This window comes from Pteropus alecto, unplaced genomic scaffold (genome assembly GCF_000325575.1).
Source record: "Pteropus alecto unplaced genomic scaffold, ASM32557v1 scaffold74, whole genome shotgun sequence".
Classification (NCBI taxonomy): domain Eukaryota; kingdom Metazoa; phylum Chordata; class Mammalia; order Chiroptera; family Pteropodidae; genus Pteropus; species Pteropus alecto.
The window spans coordinates 5,228,861-5,254,671 of NW_006436291.1; the positions used below are offsets into that span (position 1 = coordinate 5,228,861).

At 40.0% G+C, this 25,811-nt stretch overlaps 1 protein-coding gene and 1 pseudogene across 1 annotated transcript; both read right to left on the minus strand.

Annotated features, from left to right (window-relative positions):
* Positions 1-230: 230 nt before the first annotated feature.
* ABRAXAS2 (abraxas 2, BRISC complex subunit) lies at positions 231-25,120 on the minus strand. The gene is made up of 9 exons (XM_006912867.2): positions 25,005-25,120; positions 21,223-21,313; positions 16,197-16,233; positions 13,976-14,042; positions 8,448-8,638; positions 7,250-7,369; positions 6,684-6,768; positions 5,025-5,139; positions 231-3,093 (listed from the first exon to the last, which is right to left on the minus strand). The coding sequence occupies exons 1-9, from the start codon at positions 25,101-25,103 to the stop codon at positions 2,624-2,626; spliced, it is 1,275 nt and encodes a 424-aa protein (XP_006912929.1). The 5' UTR covers positions 25,104-25,120; the 3' UTR covers positions 231-2,623.
* LOC112480514 lies at positions 8,242-8,360 on the minus strand (annotated as a pseudogene).
* Positions 25,121-25,811: the final 691 nt, after the last annotated feature.

Genomic DNA, 25,811 nt, shown 5'->3' on the forward strand with positions numbered 1-25,811 from the left:
CACATTTGCAGAACCAATTGCCTTCAGGCTCCCTGTCTAGCAGAATTAAGGTTTGTTGTGGGAAAGGATGAAGCAGAACCTTGTAAAAGAGCGAAGATCTTTCAGCAACTGAACTGAAGCCCACAGTCAAGGCAAACCAGAATAGTTAATAACCATTACTTCTATTATACTCTTTAACATTCCTTGAGATTTTTTTTTTTACCTCCTTAAAATATGCATTCACAAGACAGTGGGTTGAAATCTTTTTTATTAAAGCAGTTATTGTTACTGCCCCCCACTGTGTCTGGAATTTGAAAATACATATCCTTAGGGTCTGAATGTTTGCGGATGAGGTTTCCATTTTTGTTTTGATCCTTCTCCAGAAAAACCAATTACAACATGTAATTAAGCACTTCCAGACTTCTAAGTTAAAAGAATCCAGCCTTCTAAACAGTTAGAGATGGAGAGTAGAATCTTAAAAGGCTACGATCCAAGTTTTAAAGTCCTGCCGAAAACAGAATACCACCTTGGCTTTCGGAACACGTCTCTTAACGGGAACAGCTCCCGCAGAATCTGGAATACACGTTCGCCAGCAGATCCTTGAGCCGAGGCAATTCCATGAGTCCCAAGGCACTCTCAGAGCACCGAATTCTCCTTTTCCAGTCTTGAATCACTTTCAATCTCAGAGGGTCTTATGTGAAAGATGTCTTTTGGGAACTTGGAAAAATTCCATTTTATTCTCCATTGATACTCAATTCCCTTAGTAACTTGACACGCAACACATTCTTTTTGAAACCAGTGGTAACATTTTAGGAAGCTGTGTTCTTGGATTTCCCCTGAAACCAGTCTGAAAAAAAAAAAAATCTACATGGAGATGAGTTTTAATGCCCTTTAAAAAAACGGTATGAAGTCTGTTAAGAACTGCCCGAAGGAAGGAAACGAGGCAAGACCTTGTCAGGTGTTGAGACAGACATGAAAACAGTGGTACCATGATTAAATAAGTTTTTATTGTCACATTTAACTGCTTTGTCAGATATACATTGTAGGTTTCAGTATGGCATAAAAATAAAAATATATTCCTGAATGTCAAAACATGAACAGAGGAGATGGCAATGGCACGCAAAACAAAATCAAATCCATCCTGGTGCTGAAGCTGTTAGTAGGTCGCTGACAACTGGAACGCGTTTGCAGATGAAGCGGCCTGCAACACTCCGACCAAACGGCAGTGGTGTACGGCCGACAGGACGAAGAGAGCAGGACAGACCCCACGGAGCGCGTCGGGAAGGATGGCAGCTTCCGCGTCTCATTTTTCAGTCCGTATCATGCTGTCTAATTTAGCATCGGAACTGGAGCTCAGTGAGTAAACTCTCCTGTAAAATGAAACTACTTTTCCAGAACCTGGATTCTAAGCCTCTTTGACAACTTCCTGATTTTTCAAAGCACTGACTCCGTAGGCTGACCTCAACATAAACAGTGGGTTTTGTCATTTCCTAACCAAGAGCCTAAAAAGCTCATGAATGTCTTTAGTGGTTTCACACATTCTGGGCAAAACTAGAAAACAAGCAGTAATTAAATAAAAATATAAGTGCATCCCAACAGGAAGTCTCTACACATTCCACAATTATCTTCCAAATGCCAACTTAAAAGAAGTATGGTTATTCAGATGTAAAATGAATCTTTATTAACCAAGATTCTCAAACAGCTTATTAAATGTCTTTCCTCCACAAATAAAACTAACACTAGGATCTGTCAGAAGATCTGTATGAGTTATGTCCCTTAACGTCTGAACTCAGCTAAATCCACTGTGTCTGGAGTCTTCGTCATGAAACGCAGGTCTGGAACATAACTGGTTTCTGTTACCTGCTGCTGTGTGTCCTTCATTTAAGACTCCAGAACAGAGACCATAAATGTGGCTAGTGCAACATAGCAGTCACTGTAATTCCACAAAAGAAAAATAAGTAATTTATTTTATGACATACTTATTTGGATGATTACTTACTGGTAATTAGTATTCTACATTTTGTTTAAAGGCAACCATTTTAAGTGACAATACGTATCAGGCTAGTAGAAAAAAGTGGAAACAAAGCCCTCTCTTTTGATCTCACAAAGTCATGCAGACAAGAGAAGGTATATCCAATTTGTTCCAATCAGATTTCTTGGAATTATCAAAATTTCTCTTCTGGCAAAGATGAATTTGGCTCATCATAGAAAGAAGGTTCTTTGAAGGCTGCTCCTAAACTTGTTTCCCTTTGAAAAAGTAAATTTCAAGGCATGATAGTGCAAGAGGTAAGTTTTTGATTTATAGAACATTTATAGACTAATTGTGCTTAGTCTCTAATTTCCAATTTATTTTAAAGAACAGAAACTACTTTGATTAAGTTTCACTTTGCCTAAATTTACCAGTACATCCATGAATCGCACCAGAATTAGGACAATTTGATTATCTTAATGATTTTGTCGTGACACCTGCCCACCGCGTCCGCAGGTGAGGCCCATGGGTGCAAGGCCCCTACAAGTTCTGTGCCCAAGGACTCTCCTAGGAGCCCAGGGGTCCAAGAAAGCAGTTCTCCCCCGAGAAGAAGTCCTCAAAAAACTCTCTCAATAAGCCATTAAGAAAACAGGGCTAAGCGGAGAGTTCCTTCCATTAGATCTGAGAGGTCTGAGTGTTCCTGGAGCCCCCGTCGGGATGTGTCACGGGCCGAGAATCCCTTGAATGTGAGTATTCGCTGTGAGTGGGCTCTGCGGGGTCGATCAGATTTTCATAATCACTGTCGTCGGACCCCTCCGCGCTGTCTCCAGCTGCTCTTTGGGAAGGAGGGAGGGCTGCTCCACTCCCAGGGTACTTCAGTCCGGCACTGCTGGAAGCATAATTGGAAGAGCCCACGGCTTGAGGTCGAGGCATAAAGACACTAGTTTCCATGCGAGAATGGCTCAAAGTACTTTCTTGATTGTTTGGGTGAAAATCGGAATAAGGGGGAGGAGGGTCAGAGGCTTCTGCATCTCCAAGTGTACTTCTACCTTCAGCTGCAAACCCAGAATAGGGCATCCGAGGACTGAACACTGGCTCCAGACTTTCGGTTGGCACCTGTCTGCTTATCATCACCTGCTGCGATCCTGGTGAAAAAAAGAAGAAAACTGAAACACTCCCTATATTTTTCCTGCCATGCATCTCAATGCATTAAACAGTCAATCTGAATATTCTGGAAAATAGCAACAAAGCGGTGAAACTGATTATGACTACTAATTGCTTTACATTTGCGGAGTACTTCATAATTTACAAAATATTTTTCTATAGTTAATTCATTTAAGCCTCAAAACAGCCTCCGGAAGTATTATTGTCATTAATTATTGTTTCCATTACGTAGGCAAAGAAATCAGAGTTCCAACAGATTAAGTGACTTCAGGAAGGGAATGGCTAGAGGGGGGCCTGATACTCAAAGTGCAAGTCTTTTAACTCCAAATCTTGCGGTATTTCCCTCACTGGCTGCTGACTGTGCTCAAATACGGTGAGGACGGAAGGGTGAAATAAACATTCCTCACGGCCCTCGGCAGCCACTGGAACGTGGGGTGTTACCTTGACAAACATCATGTTGAAAAACGTAATTCTTTACAACTACCTGTCACAATACATGGATACACCTCTTTCTCCTTAAAAGTTTAGGAGCCCTCTGTCAGGTGGCCAGTTTTTCCAGGTACTAGGCCATAATTTCACCATGTTTTTATAAATGCTCTGAAGCAGCCCCATATCTATGAGTCTACAGCCTCTAAGTTTTTTGAAGTACATTTACATACTCTTATAAAACTTAGAAAAGAATTAAAAAAATCAAAATAGCCAATAACTCTATCACCCCGATAACAGAATTTTCGTGAAAAGAGCATAAGATTTGGGGTTAAAAAAAAAAACATAAACCTTAGGTATCGGGCCCCCACTTCTTTCTGGAACTCCACTTTTTATTATCCAACCTTGTATGTTTTGTGTGTGTGTGCGTGTGCATGTATGTGTGTGTGTATATATACACACACTTATGGTTTTAAAACATAGCTGAGATCATGTTTTATATCTTAGGGTTTTCATTTAAGATTATACGTTGGGCTTTATCTCATGTCATTAGAAAGTCACTTCGATGGCTGTACGATATGCCACCACATAGATATACCAAAATGTATTCAACTATTCTGTTGTTGTTTATTCAACTATTCTAATAAGTTCTTTCCAAGATTTTAGAATTATAAAGTTGTGATTAACATTCCTGTGCATAAATCTCTGTCTGCATTTCTTTTTATTTCTAGAAAACTATAACAGTAGAAATGAACAAGATGTCACTTACCTGGAATATAAATTACATTTAAATTGATCTGCAAGTATTCTTATTAATTTAGAAAAGCTTTGCCACACCTTTCTCTCTTTTACACTTGATATCATGTGCCATACATTTTATAAATTTTACTTATGAATGTTAAATCTGGTGGCATTATAGCAAACATGCCTGTTGCCATGCTGGAATTAACAGATTTTTGGGCCTAATTCTCATTCAACCAGCTGGTTCCTTACCTTAATGGCATCCATTCCTTCACAGCTACCAATAAATAGACATTTAAAGCCTTTGTTGTGACCCTGGCTATGCATCAAATATAAAGTTAAAACCATTTTAAGTGGTGCCTTTACGTGGCTGTGTGAACACAGGCCCCAGCCCTACGTGCAAGGTGGGCCAGAGGTGACTCCGTGAGAAACATCACATGCACTGCAAATAGATCCCGGCAATTGACACAGGCACCGGTCTGCATCAATCGCGTCCTAAGATTTCTTCCAACTTGCTTCAGCCTTTCTACTGTTGGTCTTTTTCTTCCAGTTTCAGAGACTTGAGAAGGATACCATGAAACAGTACTTCTTTTCTGGAAGCTGGAAGACCAGCGGATGCTGATCTCAAATGGCCTAACTTGAGGCTCAATGAGCACAGAAGGGTTCATGTAACTCACTGTATAATCTGATGTTTAAAACCAGACATTTCTCTGATACTGAATGGTGAAATTAATAAGAAACTCACTTCTTTCTTGTTCCTTTTCATTTTTCCTCTGAGTGATTTGTCTTCTTAATTTGTTCACTTCTGCCTGACAAGATTCAACAACACGCTCACTCTTTTCTACATCTGCACACACTGCCTGAGGAAAAAACGACAACAAGAACAATCAGTTTCGAACCCAAGCAGCAGGCATTCCATAACTACAGCACTGATTACATTATCGAGTTAAAAAAGCAGGCATGTCAGGTAGAACAAAGCTACGAAGGTCCAACAGACCAGTACTGTTCTTATTCTCTGGCTTGCTTTCTTAATTTTGTTAAGATAATTATGCTATTTAGCTTATGGATTCCTGAAAAATAAGTATACGATGGGAAAGATTTGTATTTTCCCTGGGTTATTCATTTTTATTGAAATGAAGAGAATTTTTGATACCAGTCTAACATACAGAGGACAAACAAAAGACAGGAATGAGATGCTTTCGAGTTTAATTTATAACCAGAAATCACGACTCAAATGACACAAAGAGATTAATTCACAGAAAATATCAATAATTAGGGAGAGATGAAAAAGAAAGTCTTAGTGTCAAGCTTTAATAAAAGATAAGTATTTGAGATTACGTCTGTGTACTCTAACCACGTGTATCAGGCACTCTACGTGATGGTGTTTTGAGAGCAGGCCTGATTCAATTGGTAGTGAAATGTGTAATGGCCACTTAGAAGCCCGATGGACAGTGCTGATAGTCTAAAAAGAGCATGGTCAGGAATTCAGGACAAAAAGCTGTATTTCACCGCACATTCCTTCCATAGGAGAAATACCAGAAACCTCCAGAAGCAGGCCAGTCACCAGTGAGCCTGAATAAAGTTCCCGATAGTGCTACGCATACCATGACCCTAATTTGGACACTGACACTGGAAATTGCCTGTCGGACGCTTTCTTCTTTTGCCCCAGCCTGACCGCAGGCTACTTTCCTCTTTCTCAGTGGCTGCCTTCACTCTTCCCTCTACTCCTCGGGGCCTTCTTCCTCAAAGCGAAGCTTCCTCCAGGCCCGGGAGGGCTTCTTCAGCTCCACCACGTTCCTCCTTGTCCTCAAAGCCTCTTTTGTTCTTAGGGTTTTAGAGCAAATTACTCCTAAGAATGCATCAGGGATGATGAAAATAATGTGGGAAAGTACTGTTAGCACCTAGCTCAGTGTCTGGCTTGTAGGAGATGCTTCCATAAATATTTGCTGCGTGAATGACGAAGAATGAGCGGGCTCCGCTGGGATCCTCCCCGTCGATGGAGGCCCCGGGGGTAAAGTGAGGGCACTGGAAGGCAGGAAGCAGGGCTGCCGGGGTTGGCTGCCTTTTGATGGAGTCTCTACTTAGCAGACAGCTGAGATAGCTGTGTTCTTAGCAACACTTCTTTAAACTCGGATACATTTCCCTAGAAAAAACACTGCTATAAATGGGGTCACAAGTACTTAGGATAGTAATGTTAATACTGTACTTCAGGCACAAAATGAGACAGGCTTTTGCAGGATGCCATGAATAACTATTCTACACATCTGATATTACTTTGGGAAAGTACATTCTGACTTGTGGACCACAATTCATTTGTCAGTTGGGAGATTATTAAAAATTAACGTAGAATTAAAAGCATTTGGGCAATACAAATAAGATGAAAACTAGGAAATAAATTAGTTACCTGCACTTTCTCCTGAAGTGCATTATAAACCTGATAAATGGCTCTGATGTCTTTCATTACTCCATCCTTGTCAAAAAAGTCAGTACTAAAAGACAGAAGAAAAAAGTCACAGTTATCAGAACTGCTATAAATCTGAAAGTCAGTTTCCTATTACTTCTACCTTCACCTAATACTTAAATGCTGCAATTCCAAGGTGACAATGTCTCAACAATGACGCCCACACCACTAGAATTATAAAAGAGAGATAAAAGAGAACCCATGTGACTAAGACGGCAAAAACAATAAAAAGCTATCTATTTTCCAGTTAACTATTAGAACCTCAGAAATACACATACTCTATCCAAACTTTCATATCAATTACAAAAAAAATTGTGGCAAATGATAAAAAAAAAAAGTAATGTTAAAGTAAACTATGTTTTCAATAAGAATAAAATTCTGACATATAGTGATGGTCTAGGGAATTATCTCACTACATTTTTCAAGGTCAGTCATACTAAACTTCACATTTCTCCATAAACCTTTCAAATATTAATGACAAAAACTTTTGATTTTACCTTGCCACTTACCCATGCTCTTTAATAACTTTGGCATAACTCTGAGAAGTATTTGGCACTGAAGACATTTTATACTCTTGCTGGCTGGTATTGCCTAGGTTGGGAATAGCAAGGGATATCCTTTGATTAAACCTGCGGGGAAGATTGAAGGGATCACGTTAACGGCACTGCTCTGCCTGAGGACGAGTCTTGGCCACAGGAGGCCGAGTCTGCACTGGTGAACTAACAGAAGGCCGCACGGAGCACCTACTTCCACAGACAACCCAGGGACGCAGGAATTAGCAGCTTTTTGCCCTTTCCTTAAAGTAGAAACTCGACTGTAAACTCTTTGATGGCAGAGGCCATGTCTTATACACCTTCTGCACCCTACAGTGGCTGAGTACTAAGACAGTTGTAAGTGCTCAATACCTACTGATTAATTAACAAAATCTTGCAAATGGCTATTTAACAATGAATAGGGACTTTCACGAATGTCAATTTAATTTATTCCACTGCAAGTGAACGTCCGGAGGGAGACCTTTCTGTTGTTTACCACAATCACAGGTTTTTTTTTTTTTTTTTTTTGCTTTAACAAGTTCACAATGCAAAACCCTAATTAACCAGTAGGTGGATCAATTTTACAATTTTGTCTTTGAAATCTGTTTTAAAATTACAATCAGACTTCTAGAGCAATAAAACTGTATTTCTCCATAACGGATTATGGTGAAGCAAATGATGATTCCCAACTGTTTATTTCCTGTAAGAATTTATGTATAATTAAGATGTCTTGGCTAATGCTTCTTGATTCAAAAACAATTTTAATTTATTCAACTAACTGACAGGAAAATACCTTCCCTAACTACAAAGAAAACTAGCTAAAAGAGAATTATAAAAGCTTTTCTTTAAAGAGGTTATGAAACACATTTTTTTTCTTTTTTTTTTTTTTTTTTAGGCAAGGCACTCTTGCTTGACCTCACAGATTGCAAGGACCTTGTCAGCTTACAATCTCTTATTTTTTATTTTTTACACTACAGCATCTGGTCTTCCTAGGTGGCCTCTCATCCAAGTACTAACCAGGCCCAACCCTGCTTAGCTTCCGAGATCAGACGAGATCTGACTTGTTCAGGGTGGCATGGCCGTAGACGGAACACATTTTCAAAGTCATATATCTCAACTACTTTTACCAACATCTTTCCTGTTTATGTGAGGCTGGTGGCAATGCTTTCTTTACCTTCGATTTGGTCTAAAGAGAACGTATTCTAAAGCATGAGTGGAATTGTTGGCGGTGGAGATGAAGCTGAAGAGAAGGAAGACGAGGTCAGGCACCCCCAGAATGCGGGTGAGCTGCTTATGGAGGACCTGCTCTCTGTACGACATCTGCTGCTGCGTGTTTCGCCGGAATCTGTACCACCCAATAACTTTCTAAAGGAAAAAAGTATTAAAAGTTGCATGAAATCTTACAAACTTCGTTCTGAAGGTATTTATACAAACACGGGTACACAACTGTTCATGGCAGCTTATGTGCAATAGCTCACAACTGAGAACAACCCAAATGTCCGTCAACAGGCAAATGAGTAAACAAGCTGTGGTGGGCCACACACTGGACTCCTTCTCAGTAATAAAAAGGGATAAACAACAATGCAGATGAATTTCAGAATAATTATGCTGAGTGAAAGAGACCAGACCAAAAAACAAAGTGATGTGCAGAAGATTCTATTTATGTAAAATTCTAGAAAATGGAAACTAAGCTATAGTGACAAAAAGCAAATCAGTGGTTAACCAGGGAGGGGTGAGAAGGAGGGATTTAGAAAAAGGGACAGGAGACTTTGCAGTGACAGACAGGGTCATTATCTTATGATGACGATGATGATGGTTTCATGGGGGTATAGGTACATCAAAACTTATCAAAGTGTACACTATAAATCTGCAGTCTACTGTGTGGCAATTATACCTCAAAAAATACGATTTTTATAGTTTAGCTTCATCAGTCCTAACTACAGGTTACCTAAGTTGGCTGAGTGAACTAAACTGATATGTTTTCTGGAAGAATAGTTCTCATAATGTGGTCTGCTAGACATCTGGATGACAGATGGCCTAAGGGACATCTGGAAGCTTGCTAAGATGCTCCTGGCCCCACCTGAACCTGCAGAATCAGAACTTCTAAAGGTAGAGCCAGGACTTTAAAGATAAGTCCCTTGAGTTTTTTCTTGCACATACTAAAATTTGCAAATCTCCGTGTAGAGATGATTCTTTATTAGAAGAATAACCATATAGCTTCTTTCTTTGAAATAAACTCTTTCAGTGAAAGTCCTGTTTTAAGAAGTGAAGGTAGTTTAAAATTGTTAGTGATAAAATTGTTAAACTGTTAAAATTACCAGTAGATTCAGATTATGTTTTGGCACCTTCACGTAGGAAGGAAGGGAGTCCCTGTGCCCGGCCCCCAGCTAACAGCGTTACGTTGTTTTCACTGATTATCGTGACACCCTGGGATGTGAGCAGCGTTTTCTCCACTGAGTTCGTTTCACTGCAAGGAACTACAAGGAAGAAAGAGTGCCTGCCCTCAAGGGGTACGCCTGAACATAAAGCGTGACTTCCAACTGTAGCAAAACAATTAATTCTGATATTCTTTAAATAAAAAGAAAACCCAAACATTACTGACACTATAAATCCTATAAAAGGGATGTTTTGTCCAAAGTCACAAAGCTAATGAGTGACGGCCAAAATATGGAGCCCGCTTTTTTCCACTGTAAAACAAATTCCACATTAGTCACAAAATGGTGGTCATAAAAAGTGAGAAATAGTTTTCCTCAAAAAAGAAATGGATAAGAAAAACTATCAACTGGCTAGAGCTCCTGGTGTCTGAGAACACAACGTGTTAAATGTGACGTCTCAAGACTCTGCGCTTGACATGGGAGGGAGCACCTCCGTAGCAGGGGCCTGTCCCGTACCCCGTCTGTGTCTCGTACCCCGTCTGTGTCCTGTACCCCGTCTGTGTCCCGTACCCCGTCTGTGTCCCTGCGAAGGCTGAGCAGTGCTCCGCACACTGGCCATTGTCATGAAACACACGCTAACAGACTCTTGCAAGTGGCTACTGGATGCTTTTCACGTATGCTGATTTCAATTGTTTTATTCCATTGTATCTTCTAAGAAGCAAGGAGGCTTATAAATTTATTTTAGATATCAACTGATAGTAATCACCTTATTCATTTGATATTTGCTAAAGAGGAAATTTGCCCCCATCATTCTGATCCCATTTGTGACACCTATGAGTCTACCTTTTAGATTTTTAGAGCTAATGAGCTAGTTGTAAAGCTACTAAAAACTAGGTCACTGATGCTAAAAAGCACATTTTTGATAGCTATGCTTGGGCCATGATGAAAATTATGGATATCTTCCCCTAAAACCTCATCTCTGCTGAAGTTTCAGATAATTTTTCACAAAGATGTTCCTCCCTGTTCTCTATGCTAAGCATTCACTTACATTTTCTGGAGCCAAAGCAATGTTCCCCAATACTGGGTACGTTCGTCATTTTTAGGTTGTGTTCTTTTTGGCCTTACGATAAAATTACGGTGGCAGTTCTGTTTACCATTATCTATTTCACAGCAGATGCTTCCAGAAGGTGTAAATCCTCCTCTCACTTGCTTTTTTGGCCTTAGCCCCAAACCCGAGGCTGTGTCAATTTCTAAACACAATATGGATTCTGCCAAAGCAGTAATTCAGCAAGCAGCCACATTGTACCTACTGGGGGATTTTCATATCGAAAACATTAGCCTCTATTTTAAACCTAACGTATATTTTAAAAAATGTTTTAGCAATGTTATATTTGAGAGTCATACTTTTTTAGTAAAGCTATTTCTTTATATTTTATGTACTAGATGCTATTGTGACAAAAATCTTCATTAGCTTATGTTTTCTAATGGATAACTGTAGGACTCAGAGAACTTTTTAAATTACTATTTATTTTATATGAGTTCAACTTATTAAGTTTTCATTCAATTCTTACAATTTTCAATTAAACATTAGATTTGAAGCCTGCCTAGCAAAGAATTAATCTTTGAAAAGTTCCCATCATTACTTTCTCAAGAGTTGATAATAATTAAAATATTTTCTGTATGCCAGGTACTGTTTGAAGTACACATGTATTTTTAAGTCTAACATTTCAAATGCACCTTCGTAGGTAGTACAATAATCCTTTTGAGGTAAAGACACAATTTTGTACCTTTTCTGGGGGAAAAAACCCAAACTAGAATCAACTATAATGCTTTTCAGTCATCTAAAGATTATACATCATCTTTGCTTTTGTACTGGAAATTTAGATTTCTGGGAAAAAATCCTCAAAGAGTTTATGTTATGTATAAGTTGCCAAAGGAAAGATATTGAAATATAAAATATAGTTCCTATTCTTAACGAATACCATGGAAAATAAAACATAATTTCCAAGTAAATTAAAACAAAAACTTCATACTTTTAATTGCAAAGGAAAATATAAACATTTGTTTTAGCACAGAATCCTATAAAATCAAAACTGCATACCAACTTTTAACTTTTTTGAGAATCTTTACCCCAGGAAAAGCAAAGTTAACTCCAGATAACAACCTACGATTGGTCTCCTATGTCTCCTGTGTCAGCAAAACAAATCTAATTTTAAATCCTCAAATTAATTCGGAGATGTATTCCTATCTACTACTGAAAAAAACTACACAGTAGTTAACGTAGTGGAGTCTTTTTCTCCATTTCTTTTCAATTATAAAATATAATTGAAAAAAAAACCCACCAAATCGAGTCTCCCTTCATCAGCAGCATGCCCTTTCCCAAAGCATCCACTTTTGTTTGGTTGACTTCCTTCCAGCTCTTTTTCTATATATTTAAACACTCAATCAGACTTTTCTTTTTACATAAAATAGGCCCACATTATAATACTTCGTTTTTTCATTCAACATTAGAGATCACTATGTCATGATACGAGGACCTCTCTCATTCCTTTTAGTGGCTGCTTCATTTCTCATAGTATGGAGGTAACGGCATAATGTACTTACTCATTCCCCACTGGTGGACACTTAGATTGGTTTCAAGACTCTCACTATTAAGCAAAGTTGCAACAAATATCCCTGTACACTGGATTAAGAGGTCAGACTGCTGGGTTTAAGCCTTGACTCCACCGTTACTTGCTGGTGGCCTTAAGCAAGTTACTTAACGTGAGCTGCCTCAACTGTAAAATGTGCAACAGTACCAGCAATGTTTACTTCAGAGCTGTTGCAAGGATTAAATGTGTCACTACCTGGAAAATGCTTAGAACACAGCCTGGCACAGAGCTGAAGTGGCCAATAATGCCAGTTTTTCATATCTTTGTGCCCAGATGTCATTATTATTTCTTTGGGCCTGATTCCTAGAGGTGGCACTGCATATTTAAAATTCTGATATAGCAAAACTCTTCTCCTAAATGTCTGCACCGACTTACATCTCACCAACCACTTCCCACAGCCTGGCCAACACCAGATGTCGGCAATCCAAGTACACTTTGCCAATCTAATGGGCAAAAATATAGCGTCACATCGTTTCACTCTGCCTTTCCTGATGGAAGTTAAACATCTTTTCATTTATTTCTTCGCCATTTGTGGATGTGTGTGAGAGAGAGAATTTCCCCTTGATAGTCTTTACTCATTTTTTTCACTTTAAGGTTTTTAATCTATTTAAAAAAAAAATGCTTTCTGGTACTTTTACTATGAAGTGAGTCCTCTAGAAAACTGTGTGTAGTGAGTCCTCTAGAAAACTGTGCTCCAATAAGAATTTTCATGCAACAAATTTTAATTTAAGAAAGTACAATAAAGATTCATTACCTAAAACGTGAAAATAAATGGGAAGAGGAAGATGGCGGTCACCGGGAGAGGAAGGATAGACTGTTCAGAAATCCCAGAACGAATGGTTCTGGGCAAGTCGCTGAAACATAAGAGCTGGCCCACGATGCTCGCGGCTGCTCTAGCTCCCAGGAGGGGACGGAGGTGGGCAGCTGGTCTGACCTTGCCACGCGGAGAACCTCCTGAGTTTGTTAAAACACACACAGCCTTCTGTCCTTTCTTCCGACCTACGCCCCACACTGCCCATTCTTCCTGTCATCCTACCCGCTTTTCTCTCTGCCTTTCCATCCGACAGAGGTATGAGAGTGAGATGGTCCCGAACGCTGCACTCTAACCCCGAGGCCCCTCCGCAGACACTTTAGGGACCGCGTCTCACACTGCCACGCTCGTTTTCATCCACAGGTAATCTTGTAAAAGCAGTTTTACGATACTTGCTTCTAAACAAAGGCATTTTGTTTTCTGTTTGAAAAGCTGAAAACTTTTATTGGTACTTTTTTTCCTCAAGTGATGGTTTGATGACCGATCTATTTTTCTGGAATTTACGTACTGAAGTAAAAATTGTTAAATTAATGCATATGTATTAAATATTTACAAAATTGTTTTTAAAATCACAAAGTAGAACCACCCAGAGTCAATTCAACTATTGTTAATTTTTGTGTTAGTTCATTTTTTTCTTCTGATTTTTACGTAATGGAATATTATAAATATCTAATTTTTTTCTATTGCTATATTGTAAATCTTGTCTCACACCTGCAATTTCCCTTTAGAATCTACTCAAGGTAACAGAACTCTCATATATTAACAAAGAATCACATTGTTCCATTTATATTCCTTTCTGGTTTTAAGCTTGGGCGATGAGATAAGGAGCAATTTCAGATCAGAATGGGCAATAAACAGAACATACCTTTCTCCGATCCTTAAGAATCCTGTCCAAACTCTCTTCATTAACTTTGCTTGCATAGTCATAAAAACTGTTTTGTTAAAGAGAAAAAATTGTATTAAAATTACATGGTATTGTGACATGGATATGCTTAGCTACATGTGTCTATGGGTCATCTAACCCCAAAAATTGGTAGTAAAGGTATAATTGTTTATTTTAATAGGTATATAAAGAGAAATCAATCTAAATGCTTTACTGATGTAAGGCATCTTTGGCATCAAAGAATACTCAAGAGACTGTTACATTCAAAGGGTATTAGGTGCTGATAGCAAGTAATTATAAAATACGTAGTTTCAAACACCTGTGACATCTTTTCCTTGTTTCTAAGTATGAATTACTTATGAAAAAATAGAACACAGGAACTCATTTTCTGAGAGATGATGAAGGGAGATGAATATTTGTTGAATACCTAACAAAAAACTCAGGGGCATGTTTTGTCACGTGACTTCACTTCATTCTTGCCTCAGTGCAGGAGGTAATAGTTCAGCCCAAAAAGTCAACCAGTTTGATTTCCATTTTTGTAGGTAAAGACACTAAAGTTAAGCGGCTTCCCCAAATCACAGAGCTGGTAGATAAAAGAGGCAGGTTTGAAGCCAGGTCTGGCCAGCTTCAAACTGAAAGCACTCAGCCCTAAAACAGACCAACCTAACCAGGATCCGGTGGTGAGCAGTCCAGGCATAATGACGTGTGGTCACGATTTTAGGAATGCCACCCTTCCTCCCCTCCTCGCCATCACAAGCCCAGGCTTTATGAGGCAGGAAGGAGTTCAGGATACAATAAAAACACTGAACCAGGAGTCAGGAGATACCAGCTCCAGCTCTCACTGTATGACCATGAGCAAGTCACTTAACCTGTCTGGCCTACATGTCTTTTTTTGCAAAATAAAGAGTTTGGAGTAGACAGATGATTTCTAAGGTTTCTTTTAGCTCTAAGAATTACCAGCCTATGATTTAAACTTAAATTCTTTTTCTGATATGACTTTGCTGACAGTGTTTTATAGAATTCCTCAGAAGGGCAAGGCAAGGACACTTGGCAAAGCTCTGGACAGTGAGGGCCAAATCGGACACTTTAATGGACCAGAGAGAGGCACTGTGAGGACTGGGGCCTGAATTATTTCACGTGCTCTTGAGGGTCTCCCCAAATGAACTGCTGGTTGTTTGTCTTCCCATTCTTCTTTCGGTTCTGTGTAAATCTAAAAGAGATGAGGTTCTTGGCTACTTTGAGGCCTTATCCACAGGTAGTCATCTTCCATGATGACAATCCTCTGCAATAATCAGAGGCTAGTGGTGTGTGTGTGTCGGGGAGGGTAGTGAATATGATACAAGTCCCCGGCAGCTCTTGGGTGCAGGAGGCTGGGTGTTTGCGCCAGCTGAGAAGGGGAGAGTGGTCAAGGTGAAAACTGCAGGGAACACACAGCAGGGACAGCCAGGAGCGAGGAGCTGGCAGGTGTTTCAAGAAGGAAGTGCTGACCAGGAACGCTGACTCGAACCGGTGTGGGCAGCACTGCAAGGAAAGTACTGGTCTGGCTTCTGGGAGGGCAGAACAGGGCCTCAGCGGGTTTCAAGACACACAGAGCTAACATCGTCACACCAGCCACAAGGTAAAGGGTTTGGAGAGGTCTGGAGCTAAGACGGAAGGCGAAGGCCTGGGTGGTGGAAATAGTGGCCTTTTTCTCTCTCACCTCCATATCTCCACGTGTCTCTGTCATTTGCTTTCTCCCTTCTGAATGTCTCTCCTCCCATTTTTTTCTTTCTGTCCTTTAGCTGGTCATAATAAGCAACTGGTGTATATTAACTTAAACACAAAAAGAAAGTTTTACGTTCTCTTTCCTTACATTTTAAAGCTGAATACTGAACATTTATAATTCCTCTTAAGAAACACCCTTAAACTATTGCCTCTCCATGTGACCCTTCCTTCCCTGTGGTTGAAGAGCCCTTGCTAGGGAGGCTAGTGGGAAGGCTTCCAATCCAAATCACCGTGGCCGAGATGTCTACTCGGCCGCAAGTATCGGGGACTCACACCTCCCCTGCTCCCACCCTAACAGTGCCACATGCACACAGGCCCTCAATAAAGAAGTGATTTTGGATGCCCCTTTAAGCCACAATCAGCTACAGGCCTAAATTCACTAGTTTTCAATCAATTAATCTTTTAATAACTAAAAGCTACAAAGAAGGATGTGGCTTACCTAAAAAGTTTTGAACAAGGCTGATGGTTATGGATTTCTGTAATAAGAGAAAATACATCTTAGTTAACCACGCGAAATACAAGCAACTATAAAATAGCCCAGGATTTTATTATTTTTATTTTTTATTTTTTTATCAAAATCTTAGATCATAAAAGATAGTTTTCCTCTCCCGAGTAGGTGCTGTGTACACACGAAGGCAGTGTGCCTTCTTCACACTTCGACTCAGGGACACATTCTCAGAACAAAGTAAACTGGAGAACAAGAGTCCTATTTCCATCTGTCCTTGTCTGGTGAGCCCACATCTGAAAGCTTTTATTCAGGAACATGTAGCTATTGTGTGCCCTTATCAATCCTACCTATTTAAACAAAGTGTAAGAGGAAAAAGTAACCACTGGCTGGAAGCATTTAATCAAGGTGGATAAAAGCTGTGAGGACAGCTTGGGGAGAGGGCCCTAACCACCCTGACATCAATAACCTACTAACGACTCATGACAACTTGGGCCAGGTGGTTTGAAGGGGAAAGAAGGCAACTCTGAAAGTCTATTAACCCTTTCGAAGATGGCCAGCATCGAGGGAAACCATTATTTATAAAGTAGATCCTAACCGTTTCTGAAAAGATTGCACTTGGTGATTAACCAGAGTGAACAATTTCTTCAAGCTCGTCAGGGGGCTTAGGGTCTGGGTCGCATTATAAGACCATGAGACTAATTAGCCATTCAGTTCTATTAATAACATTCTCCTGGACAGCAACTCATTACCTGCTGTTTAAAGTGTCACAGCCCAGAGTTACAGGCTACAATTTTAACTCAATTAAAATGAAACCAAAACCCTAAAAGGCATGGGCCAATTAGCATCTGTACTGCTATTAATGCTGCCAAAACACGGGCACAGATGCAATACTTCCACAGGAAAGAAAAGTTCATTTGCCTGGCACAGCTGTTGACATAGTGATACAAATAAAACCTCATCTAGAAACAGTTCCTTCTTTTATCACCAAAAATGATACAGTATTCCTTCATAAGTTATTTAGGAGGTATTTTAGTAATTAGAATGTAGCAAAAACATTACCTAGAGTTCAGGGAAAAGAAAAAACACATCTCTACTTTAAAGAAAAGAATATATTGCTTAACAAAATCTCTAGAGTAAATTCTGAACTCTGAATACACCTCCCGTCATCAAGCCGCCCCAGCAAACTTCTTTCATGATTTACAACCTGGATTAGAAGCATACCACAGATACGCTCTAGACATCATGCGGTATTTCCTAAAGAAGTTAAAGCTTTTTCATATGAGATTTTTTGCAATATCTAACTAAGGACTCCATGGAGAAAACAGGGTGACGTTCTCTAACATGACAAAGCTGCAGATGGGAATGAAGTTGGCGGGCACGTCAGCTGACAGGTGGACCTTTGGGAGCAGGTAGAGGCAGGGCAGCCCCGTCTGCAGTCCTGGAGTTGCCCACGCCTCCACCGCTCAAGCACGCGGTCGAATCTTCTTCATGTGTACATCCAGGGTCTCTGCACACACTCCTTACAGCTCCCCACTGGGAGGAACTGCTGGTCTTGCTCATCTCTCTCCATGCTTCTCCCGCTGGGTGAGTTGAGCGGTTCCTCTCCTCCCCCTTCCCTCCTTTCCAGTAACTGCCGCTACATCATCTCATTAACCCAGGATCCTTCTAGCATCTCCTCCCTAGAGCAGAGGACGGATGGCTCTGCTTCAAGTGAGTTAGCACAGCTTTTACAATTGATATGTACGCAAAACAAGACACAGATACTTCATGTTCGGAATGTGATATTCTCTATAAAGTCCCCCTATTGTATAGAGTCAGGTAAAGCTGTCTGTGCATGGAGTCAGACATCCTCAATAAATAATAAATTTGGTCAGTTTAATCTAAAACATCTTATTCTGGAGCTTAAGCTAGGCCAGAGAGTTTCTTCACACTACATCTGGCACTTCGCCTTATGTTTGGCCTTTTAATCCAGGTTTTTCAGAGTCCTTGGTTTACATTTTCTAATATGGATTTATTTATTTTTTAACTATAGTTGACACACATTATATTAGTTTCAGGTGTACAACACAGATTCAACATTTATTATAAACCTTACGAAGTGACCACCATAATAAGTCTAGTAGCCATCTGTCAGTGTATAGTCATTACAATATTGACTCTATTCCCTATGCTGTATATTACAACCTCACGACTCATTTTATAACTGGAAGCTTATACTTAATTCCTTCCCCTTTTCTGCCCATCTTCTCTACCCCTTCACTCCCTGGCAACCATCAAACAACAATGAGTCTATTTGTTTCATTTTGTTTGTTCATTTTCGAAAAATATTCTACATGTAAGTGAAACCATACAGTATTTGTCTCTTTCTGTCCAACTTATTCCACTTAATACTCTCTAGGTCCACCCATGTTGTTGCAAATGACATTTCATTCCTTTTTTATGGCCAAGTAATATTCCTTCACACACACACACACACACACACACACACACACACCCTTCTATTATTCATCTACTGATGGACACTTAGGTTGCTTCCATATCTTGGCTGTTCCAAACAATGCTGCAATCACCATAGGGGTGCATATATCTTTCCGATTTAGTGTTTTCATTTTTCTTAGATAAATAACCAGAAATGTAATTGCTGGATCCTAAGGTAATTCTATTTTTAATTTTCTGAGGAATCTCTGTACTGTTTTCCATAGTGGCTGCACCAATCTGCAATCCCACCAACAGTGCACGAGGGTTCTCTTTTCTCCACATCTTTGCCAACACTGCTGTTTGCTGTTTGCTTGTTCAGGATAGCCATTCTGACAGGTGTGAGGTGATATCTCATGTGGTTCTGATTTGCATTTTCCTGATAATTAGTAATGTTAAGCACCTTTCCATATGTCTGTTGGCCATCTGCATGTCTACTTTGGGGACATGTCTATTCAAGTCCTTTGCTCATTTAATTGGATTGTTGGTTTTTTTGATGTTGAGTTGTTATGAATCCTTTATGCACTGTGGGTATTAACCCTTCATCAGATATATCATTAGCAAATACCTCTCCCATGCAACAGGTTGCTTTTCATTTTGCTGATGGTTTCCTTTGCTGTTCAAAAACTTTCTAGTTTAATACAGTCCCATTTGTTAATTTTTTCTTTTGTTGCCCTTGCCCGAGGAGACATATCCAAAAAGATATTCCTAAAAGCGATGTCAAAGAGTTTACTATGTTTACTTCTAGGATTTTTATGGTTTTAGGTCTTGCATTTAAGTCTTTAATCCATGATATGTATTTATTTTTAAAATAAAAATATTACAATAACAAATATACTTAAGACAATCCTAGTAAACACTTTGACCATAAGATCCATAATCCTTTCAAACAATGAACTGAATGTAGCTAATGAATTAAAGGTTGCACAGCAAAAGGTGGTTGTTGTGGCACTGTATTAACTGGAATTCTATTGATTAGTACTTCTTCATATCTACAATACACGGAAACTAGCATTTACTGCAAGAACCAAAAGGTTTACGAATCAAAGAATCAGTACAGTATGCTGTAAAATTGGAATTACTTTAGCATTGTATTTCTTTAAAAATAGCTAGAATATTCATCAGAAATGCTATTTTTGTGATCATGCCATAGAAGAGCGCTCTTTCTTGACGGCTTGCTGTCAGTTAACTACATCTGGCATTTTAACCTTCATCTATCAAATTAATTTTGAAAACCTAACTGCAAACAATAAGTAATTACACAGATGTCCAATGAAACCAAATTCTCTATTTTAAGATTTTAAAGAATTAAGCAAAAAAACCCCCCCAAAAACAACAACAAAACAACACCTCGATGAGAGAACAGCTGCACCCTATGTATCGAGTCTTTATTTAACAAGTCGGTATTGTGCTAGTGGGCTTTACAGTTTGGGTCGTTTCCTCCCAGTCCTAGCCCCACCTCAGTCCTCACCCTAGCCTCCCAATTCATGTCCTAGGCTATCAGAACAGACTTGAAAGTGATGACTTGGCCCCAACATGACCTGACCTTCCAGCAGTATTTCAAGCCACTCTCCGTCACATAAACTGTATTTCAGTCACAGAAACAGGCCAGATCCCTGGGATGTTTTATGTGCTCCTTGCTGTGTTCCTCCAGATGCACCGCCCACTGGCCCTGAGCTCACCTCCTTCATGATGTCTTTACTGGTTTCACCCACTGGCGGACTTTCATTTCGACTCCTGGACTTCCTTTGTCCCTCCCTCACAGACTCATCACGCACAGTCTGGTGTTTGTGTGTGCACCTGTCTCATTCTCCCCGCACTCCTGGAAGGCAGAGCTGTACCTGGATGCTCCCCGCACTGCCTAGCACATGCCTCCCACTTCAATAACTGCTGGCTGCAAAAACAAACGAATGTCCCTCGCTGTGTTTTGAGAATCAGGATATGCTACCTGGCGACATGCTCGACGTGCGGCTGAAAGGACTATGACCCCTGTTTATGAAAAGAAGGCTGATCCGAAGCGGGTAAGCGCATCTGTGGACAGTCCTTTGTCTCCCTCATGATCTCCCCCAAATCGACTATTCGGTTTGCTCCTCAGAAGGCTGTACAGATTTAGCAAATATCTCACGTAAACAAGAGTGACCATCTTTGCCAGACCCCTCCAAGCAGCAGCAGTGTAACACATCCTTTCAGTACGGTATGAGGTGACACTGACAACGGGGACAGCCTACTTTGCAACCTTGAGGTTCACAGTGGTTTTGAAGAGACCATCAAGTGCAACAGCACATAGCAATTCAGTAAAAGTCACATGAATTAGTGGATAAAGGAGAGCTTTATAGAATACGTAAACCTACCGCGATTCGCTGCACGTTTACAATGACTGATACAAACATTTCAGATCATGTCTTAGTGCAAACAATTTGCATTGTGATTTTAGTGGTTGTCTATGTACTCTAATCCTTTAGATGAAAATTGGTTAAGGGCCGAAAAACAAACAAACAGTATATATACAAAAAAGCATTTCTAAGGTCAGTGATAAACTTACCAATTACTTGTAGAAATTCTGTGTTGCTAATTTGTGAGTCACTGATGCTAAACGTTTCCTCTTGTCTCACCTCTCCCAGCAGAAACCCTTCCTGAAGGTAAGAAAGAAGAGTTGCAGACTAAGAGTACTGATGACTTTCAATGGAATTAAGAGGAATTTTATAATAATTTTAACAATGATACAAATACGCTTGCCATGTAAACTACTATTCCATAAACCAACAAGACTAAAGTAATCTGAGATCTATTAATCTGTTTGAAAAAAGGCTTCCATACAAGATGAGATATTATCTTAATCCTTTCAAGTCTTCCCTGTTTTTTGTTAAAGTAAAAACGAGCAGAGTGAATTCATCATCTTAATGCTACTAAGTATAATAACCAATGTCAAAAAAGCTCAGGAAGCAGAAATATTCCACGCTTCTTTTCTTGAAACAGCATGCAATTTCATTGTTTAAAAAATGCCGCAAAAAAAAAAAATCAAAACAAATAAACGAACAAAACCACTACTAATGATAAAAGGATAAAGAAGTTAACACAATGCACAATGAACTGCTCTTGTATAGGCTGGTGTGGGAAATTAGAATCTCAGCAAATAAAACCTATCATGCACGTGAAAGGTTTTCTCTAATAAATGCAGAGGTCAGTTTATTTACACCTTTGGAGAACATACGCTACCAAAATCAATTCTGGATTACTCAGCATATAACCTACTATTTGATACTTGCTGTCATGTTCACCATAAGCAGTTGGAGAACATGGACCCTAAATGTCAAAATAGCTTCCCTGCAGAGGGTAAACACATAGGCTGTCCTGGAACCTCCATTCCCAGATACCCACATGGCTTACTCCTTCCCTTCGTTAGATTCTTTGCTTCCCTGGTCAATGCAATGGAAATAGCATCTGCCGGGCACTCTGGCCCCTTTACCTTGCATTCTTTCTCTTCTTAGTCTTCTCACTAAATGCCACATTACATATTTATATAAATAAATAAAGGCCTATCCCCCACTAAGAGCAGGAACTTCATGCTTATTCATTGCTATATCTCAGCACCTAGCACAGTGTCTAACACATAGAAGGTGCTCAGTAAATACTGCTTGAATAAACTGGCTGAAACAACGCACTGTACTATACACCTTTCTACTCTCGGCTGATCATTCAAATCAATTAAAGAAGTTTAACAACGTTCCCGTTTAAAGAGAGAATGTGAGGGGGTGAGGAAGGAGAGACAGATGCTTTTATAGCACAGTTTTGTACTGGATTAGGGGAGTGGAGTCTCCTAAAATCCCAAATCACCATTACAGGGCATTTCTCAAAATTGAGTAATATAGAGATCCCCTTAGAAAAAAATTCTCTCAGGCCTGAAGGAGCATCCCTGACTACTAGTTTGAGAAACACTGACTAAAGAAGCTTGTTTATCTTATAAAAGTGTTTCAGTTATGAGTCCTCACTACAAAAGAGAAACTTTGTAATAGGTTAAAAAAATTATTTTAATCAAAGTGAAAAAAAAATTAAAGTTCCTACAGTACCTAAGACTTTAAGATTCCTAGTGTTCCAGTCTAGAATGGCTGGATTTAGCAAATAAAAATACAAGACACCCAGTTAAATCTGAATTTCAGACAAATAACAATTTTTAATGTAATAATATACTAAAAAATAATTATTCATCTGAAATTCAAATTTAACTGAGTGTCCTCTATTTTACCTGGCAACTCTATCGCAGTCCTCAGTTTGAAAAAGTCAACAGTGACGTCAAGACATTCTAAAGCCAAGTATAAAACGAACGCTTATTTATCTACTGGTCTGGGATTATTTGAGCCACTGTTACTTTATACCAAGGGTAGGCAAACTACAGTGTTTGGGCTAAAACCAGCCTAAAGCTTTTTATTGTACAGCCCACGAACTAAGAATGAACGCTTTCTACACTCTTGAATGGTTGAAAAAAATTAAAATAGAAATATTTCATAGTGTGAAAATTTTACATGTAAAATTCAAATTTTAATGTGCATAAAGTTTATTGAACACAGTCACCCTAATTTATTTATTGTCTGTGGCTGCTTTCTCCCTACAACAGTAGAGTTGAGTAGTTGCTACAGGGAGCACATGGCTCTCAAAGCCTAAAATATTTATGTAGCGCTTTATAGAAAAAGTTTGCTAACCCCAGCTCTATTAAACTAATTTTTTGCCTGGACAAAACCAGAATGAACTACAAAGGCCAATTCTTGGTTCTTCAACTTTAAAATATATAAAATTGAAATACAATTGAAATTACTTTAAAGTATTCCACATATATAATTGTGGCAAGGTTAATATAAACATGTATGGTTTTTATACAATACAGTTACAAACTACTGTCATTGGTGAAAATTTCCATGAAGTCTAGCACCATATCTGGCACAGCACAGATAGTAAACAGAGAGCTCTTGAATTAAATTTGTAACAATCCAAGCATCATGGCCGTCTCACTGCAAGTTGTAGAAAAACCAACCACTTTTCAACAGGTAACTTCTTACAATAATCTTGTCTTATACATAAACTGTGATATTATCAGGCACTTCAAAAGTTAGAGAGATTAAAAAGTATTATTTAAACCATATTCAATACTCCCACGGACACTAGGAGTGTCGCAAACCACCTATATGTGGAACTTCATTACATTATTAAATAGCTGGCTGCAGTATCAAAGGCCTTAAGTGTCCAGAGACAGGAGCTGCCTCTGGAAAAACCCATGTTACGTATGTTATCATTAATCTCTATCATCAGCACTGAAGAGAAGAAAAGTACATTAATGCTATCCAATTTACTAATGGAATCACCTCTCTATGAAATGTTTTTATTAATGGATTGCTGACATCAAACCAAATCCAGTCCCTTCTTCTGCAGGGTATTATTTTGCTTTGTAATGACACAACACCCCCACCACACACACACACACACACACACACACACACACACACACACACAATGAATGAGATAAATCACTATTAACATCATTTAAAATAATCCCCAATTAATCACGCGCTTAAAGATTAAAAAAAATTTACCTAGTTTCAGAAAGAATTTCCATTCAGAGGCCAGTGACATTAAAAGACAATCCGAAAAATAAAGACACTGAAGCAGACAGGCTCTGCTCCCTCTGTGGGCTCCAAAGCCTATTCATTTCCGATCACTCATACGTAGGCCTGTCACTTCCCTATTTCACTGTGACTTAGTTCCGCGGTCTCAGAACATTCGCCAAGGAACTAAACATACAACTTTAAGGCAAGTAGACCCTACACCTACCACTCCTGTTTAAATTCTCCATTTTCAGTAGAAGCGAAGAAAACACACGATCATATCTAACAAGTATGAATAGTGACAGCCATGGTTTCCCTCGTCGCACCCCACGACAACCTGTAAGATGAGCGGGTGGGGCTGGGTGCCTCGGCTCCTTCCCGACCCCGGGCTCCCCTCTCAAGTCTAGAAGCCTGACACCCAGGGAGGGGCAGGCGCTCGGTTTCCACTAAGCGACTCCTGACACTGCCAGCAGCCGGCAGGGACAGCTTTGCTAAACCGAAGACTGCTGTCCCAGGACCGTAGGGTGGCAGAAGGCACCGAATGAGGGAGCCCATCCGGGGAACGAAAGAGTCCCGGGCAGCAGGAGCTCGCCAGGGGCGGGAGCAGCCCGGGTCACTAGACCCTCGGGCCGGCCCGGGAGCCCGAGGGGGCGAGCCGCGAGTGATCCCGGCTTGGCCCGAGACGGAAGCTGGAGGCCCCAGCAGCCACGGCGGGGGGCCCGGCACCTACGTGGTCGGCGTTGCTGTTGGCGCTGTGGAAACACACAGCGCTGAAGGTGTAGCCCGAAATGGAAGCCGCCATGATGGAAATCTCCAACTCCCCCATCATGCCCCGCGGAGGGCACGCAGCCTTCCGGCCGGCCCTGCTCACTGGCATCCTGGGAAATGAAGTCCTCCGAGGGCGAGGCCCGCGTGCCCGAGCGCCCCTCAAGGAGGGCTGAGAAGTGCAGGTTGAGGCGATCAGAACGATTCCCACACTGCATCCTCCCGTGGGTCTCGCATTCAGCACACCCCAGACATTGCCTCTTCTGTATAACCTTTATAGTTGCGCAAACCATTTTTTCTTTTTGCATATAAAACTATTAGTGTTAAAAGCCAACATCGGCCATGCTCAAGAGTGAAAGGAGGGAGGGAGATGGTTCGAGCAATTGTATGGTTTTGGGTTTGATGTAGAAGTAACATGATTTCAAACTCCATGTGACATTTTGGTTGCAATGTCAAGTATATAGTGCCAGGGGAGAGAGGAAGCGGTATTACAATCCCCCAGACGTGGGATGATGGACAGTGGTTTGGGAGTGGTTAGAAAAGAAATGGTGATAGTAGCATAGGTGGTAAGAAGCGAATGGATTCTGGGTACAAAAGAATACAAATTTAATGAACAATAACTGAAAGAGGGAAAAAATAATAAGTAAAAGTGAAAATAAACTCTGGAAAAGTTAGGAAAAGAAACTCCAGGAAGGAACTACCCTTTCTAATCATTATTCTTTGATTTGTTCAATCTTTCCATTTCAAAACTGGGCCCTTGAACTTCCACAAA

Coding starts and splice junctions, on each gene's coding strand:
- ABRAXAS2 (XM_006912867.2), bottom strand. CDS start 25,103: ATGATGGGGGAGTTGGAGATTTCCATCATGGCGGCTTCCATTTCGGGC. Junction 7,370..8,447: donor CTCTTTAGACCAAATCGAAG/GTAAAGAAAGCA, acceptor TCTTCCCCGCAG/GTTTAATCAAAGGATATCCC. Junction 6,769..7,249: donor AAAGTTATTAAAGAGCATGG/GTAAGTGGCAAG, acceptor TCTGTCTTTTAG/TACTGACTTTTTTGACAAGG.